At 31.5% G+C, this 8,439-nt stretch overlaps 1 protein-coding gene across 2 annotated transcripts in view; it reads left to right on the top strand.

Annotated features, from left to right (window-relative positions):
• The window catches only part of LOC106476145 (gamma-aminobutyric acid receptor subunit beta-like), a 15,551-nt gene extending 7,655 nt beyond the window's left edge, over positions 1-7,896 (top strand). For both annotated transcript variants that reach the window (XM_022380083.1, XM_013936814.2), the window contains exons 4-8: positions 2,065-2,285; positions 3,683-3,765; positions 5,974-6,105; positions 6,724-6,876; positions 7,395-7,896. In XM_022380083.1, the coding sequence (XP_022235791.1) occupies positions 2,065-2,285; positions 3,683-3,765; positions 5,974-6,105; positions 6,724-6,876; positions 7,395-7,648 (843 nt within the window). In that variant the 3' untranslated portion in view covers positions 7,649-7,896. The remainder of the gene's footprint in view (positions 1-2,064; positions 2,286-3,682; positions 3,766-5,973; positions 6,106-6,723; positions 6,877-7,394) is intronic.
• The last annotated feature ends 543 nt before the right edge of the window (positions 7,897-8,439 follow it).

The following is an 8,439-nucleotide window of genomic DNA, read 5'->3' as shown; positions in this document are numbered from 1 at the left end:
AATAACTACACGGCGTCTTGTGTAGCGGCATGAAAATAGAAAATGGATTTCTGTAGACCAACGTCGAAAGAAAGCTGTTTTTCATTTAATAGACGTACAACAAATTTAAATAACTACACGGCGTCTTGTGTAGCGGCATGAAAATAGAAAATGGATTTCTGTAGACCAACGTCGAAAGAAAGCTGTTTTCCATTTAACAGACGTCCAACAAATTTAAATAACTACACGGAGCCTTGTGTAGCGGCATGAAAATAGAAAATGGATTTCTGTAGACCAACGTCGAAAGAAAGCTGTTTTCCATTTAACAGACGTACAACAAATTTAAATAACTACACGGAGCCTTGTGTGGCGGCATGAAAATAGAAAATGGATTTCTGTAGACCAACGTCGAAAGAAAGCTGTTTTCCATTTAACAGACGTCCAACAACAACTGCTGGATATTATCGTTATATCTTATGAAAAGATCTTCATAAGATATAACGATAATATTCAGCAGTTATTTAATGATCTTCATAAGATATAACGATAATATTCAGCAGTTATTTAAAGATGTAAAGATCTTCATAAGATATAACGATAATATTCAGCAGTTATTTAAAGATCTTCATAAGATATAACGATAATATTCAGCAGTTATTTAATGATCTTCATAAGATATAACGATAATATTCAGCAGATATTTAATTCTTCATAAGATATAACGATAATATTCAGCAGTTATTTTTAAATAACTGCTGAATATTATCGTTATATCTTATTGATTTAAAACAACAGTTTGGACACCCTTAGTAACTACAATATTATTCCTAATCTTATAAAGTGTTATTTAATTTAAGATCATTTACATTACATTTAGACTATAGATATAATTATTAATCTTCATTGTTTGTTGATCATCGTTGTAGTAACAGTATAATATCATTGTTAATCTTCATAGTTTGTTGATCATCGTTATTGTAACAGCATAATATCATTGTTAATCTTCATAGTTTGTTGATCATCGTTGTAGTAACAGTATAATATCATTGTTAATCTTCATAGTTTGTTGATCATCGTTATTGTAACAGCATAATATCATTGTTAATCTTCATAGTTTGTTGATCATCGTTATTGTAACAGCATAATATGATTAATCTTCATAGTTTGTTGATCATCGTTGTTGTAACAGTATAATATCATTGTTAATCTTCATAGTTTGTTGATCATCGTTGTAGTAACAGTATAATATCATTGTTAATCTTCATAGTTTGTTGATCATCGTTGTTGTAACAGTATAATATCATTATTAATTTTCGTAGTTTGTTGATCATCGTTGTTGTAACAGTATAATATCATTGTTAATCTTCATAGTTTGTTGATCATCGTTATTGTAACAGTATAATATCATTATTAATATTCATAGTTTATTGATCATCGTTGTTGTAACAGTATGATATGATTAATTTTTGTAGTTTGTTGATCATCATTGTTATAATTGTGTTTGTCGTAACATCATTATTAATCTTCAGGTGTTTTAGACAAATTTCAGTAGAACAAGTCAGCTTTTTTAATTGACAAATGATTATTAGTAGAAATATTCAAATATAAATTCAAAACTTAAATTTGTTCAGATGAAAGTTTTCCTTTGATAAATTAAGATTAGCCTAAAATGTAGGAAGTATCGAAAAAGAGATTGATGTTTTTTGTATTAAAAGTTTGTTGTGGAATGCTCTAGTTTAATTAACTTTTACAAAAGTGCTGTTTACCTTTATAGATATCTATATTATTTTGACATTCTTTATTTATTAGATTATTGTTATAAATATTCCAAGAATTATGATATATTTTTAACAATATTTATTTGTAGGTTATTGTTATAAGTATTCCAAGAATTATGATATATTTTTAACAATATTTATTTGTAGGTTATTGTTATAAGTATTCCAAGGATTATAAAACATGTTTCTATATACGTCTAGGTACATTGATTTTTTCCCATTATGTATTATTATGTGTTTTTTAGTTAGTACAGTATCTATTTTCTAATTTTCACCATTCGTTTTTATTGATGTAACTATTTTGCAGGATTACACAATCACCCTGTATCTTAACCAGTACTGGCAAGACAGTCGTCTGGCTTTTAGCAACGACTCGTACGAGTTGACTCTCACGGGAGACTTTGCTGACAAGATCTGGGTGCCGGATACATTCTTCGCTAATGACAAAAACTCTTTTCTCCATCAAGTTACTGAAAAGAACAAAATGGTGAGACTACAGTCCGACGGACATATTGTATATGGCATGAGGTGTGTTTCAAGTTGATCCATTTCTATATTTTAGCCTTAGTGTAAATTGTATTTAAATATAATTATTCGTTTGTTTGGCTGATATATCATGTATTGAAATATTTCATTTACTTCACTGTTGACTTAAAAGTAGGTTTACTTTTGAAACTTCCATAACGATTAGGCACCATATATAACATATTTATTTGTTACTCTTAAAATGAAAATTGTACAAGTTCCTTTGTGTAAAATACTTTCTGGATTTTTTATATGAAGGATTTTCCACTTGAGAAACATAGAGATTAGATTTGAAAGATTAAAAAGTTTCTAAAAATATATGTTAATAATTTATGCTTGTGATACTTTAATTATAAATTATTTTCAAACATCAAAAATGCCTCTAAAGATAGAGATTTAGTTTGAATAGCTATTGGTTCTAGTGTTTTGTGAAGTGTCCGTCTGCTCTATTACAATTCAAAGAAGGGTTTTGTGAAGTGTCCGTCTGCTCTATTACAACTTAACGAAGGGTTTTGTGAAGTGTCCGTCTGCTCTATTACAATTCAATGAAGGGTTTCGTCAAGCGTCCGTCTGCTCTATTACAATTTAACGAAGGGTTTTGTCAAGTGTCCGTCTGCTCTATTACAATTCAATGAAGAGTTTTGCCAAGTGTCCGCCTACTCTATTACAATTCAATGAAGGGTTTTATCAAGTGTCCGTCTGCTCTATTACAATTATATAAAGGGTGTAAAGTATTACTTTATTTTATTACAATTTTATAAAGATTATGTAAAGTATCACTTTGTTTTATTACAATTTTATAAAGATTGTGTAAAGCATCACTTTGTTTTATTACATTTTTATAAAGGGTCACTTTGTTTTATTTCAATTTTATATAGGGTTGTGTAAAGTATCACTTTGTTTTATTACAATTTTATAAAGGGTCACTTTGTTTTATTTTAATTTTATATAGGGTTGTGTAAAGTATCACTTTGTTTTATTGCAGTTATATAAAGGGCTGTGTAAAGTATTATTTTGTTTTATTGCAGTTATATAAAGGGTTGTGTAAAGTATTACTTTGTTTTATTATAATTCTATAAAGTCTTTGTGAAGTATCATGCTAGAAACATACATAATGTAATTTTGTTCGTGAACACTTTTCTTACATTTTTATTTTCTGCATGCATCTTTGTCTTGAAATGTGATCCTACCTTCTTATTAGCTCAAAATCAATGTCTCCGTCTCCTCTAGCAACCACTGTTGACGTCATAACAGCACAGTAATCTCGTATCTCGCTTAAAATTCCGAGTCATGACTTAGTCTATGTTTGTTACTGATATGTCTAATGTTAGCAGGTTTTTTGTTCATTCGTTTCACATGGTAAGTATCCAGTAACGACTTCTTTATCGAAAACATTACAGGTTTACCACAACGCTGGCCTGTATGATGGACCTACATTACTATCCCCTAGACTCCCAAAATTGCACAGTAGAGATAGAAAGTTGTAAGTAACAAGAAACCTTCAAGTTTCCCTAACTTTCTCTGCTGCAGTATTTTTTTTCACATATTTGTTAGTTATGGAATTCGGATATGAACATGTTTATGTGGGAAATTTGATAACTTTGATTATAAAATATGATACATCTATAAGAATTTAATTTGTTTCATTGAATCACTTACTAAAGTGTTGATGCTGTTAATTTTTACTTAGAACTCAAGTCATCATTTGAGCAATATATATAAGAAAATAAATAGATTACTGTTGGATTAGGAAGGTGTTTTGACAATATCGATAAAGTTTAAAATCTAGAATTCTTTAAGTTGTTCAGACATGATTCGTTGTATGATTGAAAAGTCAGACCATGAAAAAGACTGACAAGGAATCTTAAAACTTGAAGTTCAAACAAATCATACAGATAAATCTGCAAGGAATCTTAAAGGTCTGGAGCCATGTTAACATGGGAACTAAGGTCTGGAGCCATGTTAACATGGGAACTAAGGTCTGGAGCCATGTTAACATGGGAACTAAGGTCAGAAAGGATGTTGTACAATTTTTATTTTTAATCATATTATGAGTAAGAAATTTCTGCTACCAGTTTCTCCCGAATGAAAACTGAAAATTTGCCCAAATGGTCGTATGTATTACAAGCTACAGGGGCTGTCTCCGCCTCGTACGCCTATGTCTGGGACCTTATTAACATGAAACAAAACTAAAGTAAGTCTGGAACCTCGTTCACATGAAAAAAAAAACTTGTTTACATGGATCAGGAATAAGACTTGGGACCTTGTTAATATGGAACACAAATAAGGTCTACAGCATTATTAACATGGAGCAGAACTAAGGTGTGTAACTTTGTAATATAGAACAGAACTAAGATCTACAATATTGTTAGCATGATACAGAACTAACATGGAGCAGAACTAAGGTGTGGAAATTTGTAATATGGAACAGAACTAAGATCTACAATATTGTTAGCATGATACAGAACTAACATGGAGCAGAACTAAGGTATGTAACTTTGTTATATGGAACAAAACTAAGATGTACAATATTGTTAGCATGATACAGAACTAACATGGAGCAGAACTAAAGTGTGTAACGTTGTTAACATGGAGCAGAAGTAAAGTCTACCTACAACCTTTTTGACTTTGAGATAATGTCTGTTCTTGGGTCGATTATTTTCTTTCTCACTCAAAGTTTGAAGCCTTGCCTGTATTTTGGTTGATGGCTTAACCTGCTTACTCAAACTTGAAGCTTTACCTGTATTTGGGTTGGTGTTTTTATCCGCTTGCTCAAGCTGTGAAGCATTGTCTTTGTTTCGGTTGATGTTTGTGCCTGATTACTGAAGATTTGAAACATTGGCTTTGTTTGGGTTGATGTTTGTGCCTGATTACTGAAGATATGAAGCATTGGCTTTGTTTGGGTTGATGTTTGTGTCTGATTACTGAAGATTTGAAACATTGGCTTTGCTTGGGTTGATGTTTGTGCCTGATTACTGAAGATATGAAGCATTGGCTTTGTTTGGGTTGATGTTTGTGCCTGATTACTGAAGATCTGAAGCATTGTTTCTGTTTGGGTTGATGTTTGTGCCTGATTACTGAAGATATGAAGCATTGGCTTTGTTTGGGTTGATGTTTGTGCCTGATTACTGAAGATTTGAAACATTGGCTTTGTTTGGGTTGATGTTTGTGCCTGATTACTGAAGATATGAAACATTGGCTTTGTTTGGGTTGATGTTTGTGCCTGATTACTGAAGATATGAAACATTGGCTTTGTTTGGGTTGATGTTCGTGCCTGATTACTGAAGATCTGAAGCATTATCTGTTATTTGATGTTTTTTCCTGACAGTTTAACCTTATTCTTCTCGACCTCTCTGAAAACAACAAACAAGCAAGAGAAGCTGAAATTAAGCCATCCTTTTCTGTTTTGTGCACTTGATTTAATACAATAACAATACAAATATTTCGAGTTTTAATTAATCGCTGAAGAATGATTGCAGCAAAAGATAACAATTCGTAAGGGCTCAAACCTGGGTCAACTTGTCATTTGTTAAGTTACCTTACTTTTCAAAATTTAGTTTTTGGTTCTGTTTTTTTCTTCTCTAACTTTATCAATAACTAGAGTCATATGTATTAACTTGTTTAATGTTATTAGTTTAAATTATTGGTTGACTTATGCGGTGTCAGTTCGATAACTGTTTTTTTCCACTAGATGGATACACCGTACGAGATGTCGTAATGTATTGGAAGCCTTACCCTGTTGTCGGTGTGGAAGATGCTAAGTTACCCCAGTTCTCAATCATACGTTACGAAACTACAGATAGGTCAGAAGTTCTAGCCACAGGTAAAAAACGAAATTAGTTGTAACACACGATGACGACTAAAAACAGACTACTGTACATGTTTTATTTTCAAGGACTTTACTAAATAAGTGAGTTAATTCAGGTCAAAATTATTTTCTATCTTAAATCGAAGTATATAGAAAAAAAACGTTTATTTTAGGATATGAATTGTAGTTAATTAAAGATCAAAAAAAGTCGAAATAGCGTTCTCTGTCGAAATAACACATGAAATTTTGAATCGCTGTTGTTGAGACATATTTCGTCGTTATACAGTCTGTTCCCTGTTACTCATGTAAAACACTTTAAAATGCTATATGATTGTAAAAACAATCATAGCAATGAATTAGAAAAAGATAAATGCGTACTAAGAAACAGATAAATTTACCTACAAAAGCCCATAAAGTTATTTACCCCTAGAGACAACTCCAAAAGAACTCTAAAGATGGCGTAACTATGAAAGCAAAAATGTTGAAGTATATTGTGTGTGATTAGTTAATGGTAAGATAACTGGAACAGTTAAAACAAGTTCAAACGTCTTTATTAATATCACGTTCTGTCATAATTAAGTGAATTTCAAACAGTTGTATTGATATCATGGTTAAGTCAAGTAACGTTAACAGGGATCTACCAGCGTCTTTCTCTGAGTTTTGAGCTGAAGAGGAATATTGGTTACTTCATCTTCCAGACGTACTTGCCGTCCATTCTGATTGTGATGCTATCTTGGGTTTCGTTTTGGATAAACCACGAAGCCACGTCGGCAAGAGTAGCTCTGGGTAAAATGTTACTTTATGCGACTTATTAAATGACAATATTTATGTTAACATAACAATACAATCGGACTTTATATAAATTAATGTTAGCCTTACTTGATAATGGTCAGGCTTTTCAGGTGCTTTGATACTCACTACAGTACAATACACTAAACGCTTTAGTGACTGGTTACGTCTTTTTATATCATTTATAAACACTTTAGTGACTGGTTACGTCTTTTTATATCATTTATAAACACTTTAGTGACTGGTTACGTCTTTTTATATCATTTATAAACACTTTAGTGACTGGTTACGTTTTTTTATATCATTTATAAACACCTTAGTGACTGGTTACGTCTTTTTACATTGTTTAGAAATTATTTAGTTACTTGTTACACATATTATTACATCGTTTAGAAAGTTTCAGTGATTGCTAACATTGTTTAGCGACGGTAACTGGTCTAATATAGAATGTGATAAAACGTTTACAAGTGGTAGTTTAAAGAGTGAGTTAAAATTACTTCACATTTATTTTTTAGGTATAACCACCGTGTTAACCATGACTACGATCAGTACGGGAGTACGGTCTTCCTTACCCCGTATTTCCTATGTTAAAGCTATTGACATTTATTTGGTTATGTGTTTCGTCTTCGTTTTCGCCGCACTGCTGGAGTATGCTGCTGTAAACTACACTTACTGGGGCGCAAGAGCTAAGAAGAAGGTCAGGAAGGCCAAAGAGCCTGAGGTGTCCGAAGCGACGTATTCTGTAAGTAAATGTGTTTATAACACCTAAAAAAAGGTGAGGAATTTTTATTTTCATAATCTGAAATAAATCTGATGATCGCAGTCTTTATAATTACGTTTTTAAGCCCTAAACTTCCTTGTTTCGAGGATATACGAGAAAGAAAACAATATCAAGAAATGTCACTGTCTGATGCTGTTTCAGTAGAAAATGGTTTGAATCTTTACAACTGAGTTTTAAAGTTCAAGGTAAAGTCTTGAAAATAATAAAACTTGATTTCATTTCTGTACAAAAATCTAACTAAAACTTTTAACTTTAGTAATATACTTGTTAGAACAAAATTTCCAAAATTAATCGAGGTATTTTACTGCTAACAAAATATATTTAATATACCGTCACAACATAGTTAATGTCCTCATTACTGTGAGTTGATTAAATAGATCCAACATTACTGTGAGTTGATTAAATAGATCCAAGATTAAAGGACATTAACTATGTTGTGACTTAATCTTGGAGCTCTTTAATCAACTCACTGTAATGAGGACATTAACTATGTTGTGACTTAATCTTGGAGCTCTTTAATCAATTCACTGTAATGAGGACATTAACTATGTTGTGACTTAATCTTGGATCTATTTAATCAACTAACTGTAATGAGGACATTAACTATGTTGTGACTTAATCTTGGAGCTCTTTAATCAATTCACTGTAATGAGGACATTAACTATGTTGTGACTTAATCTTGGAGCTATTTAATCAACTATCTGTAATGAAGACATTAACTATGTTGTGACTTAATCTTGGATCTATTTAATCAACTAACTGTAATGAGGACATTAACT

Source organism: Limulus polyphemus, unplaced genomic scaffold (genome assembly GCF_000517525.1).
Source record: "Limulus polyphemus unplaced genomic scaffold, Limulus_polyphemus-2.1.2 Scaffold9907, whole genome shotgun sequence".
Taxonomy (NCBI): domain Eukaryota; kingdom Metazoa; phylum Arthropoda; class Merostomata; order Xiphosura; family Limulidae; genus Limulus; species Limulus polyphemus.
Note: the sequence above shows the minus strand (reverse complement) of the source record. Positions and strands in the feature narration are given on the sequence as shown.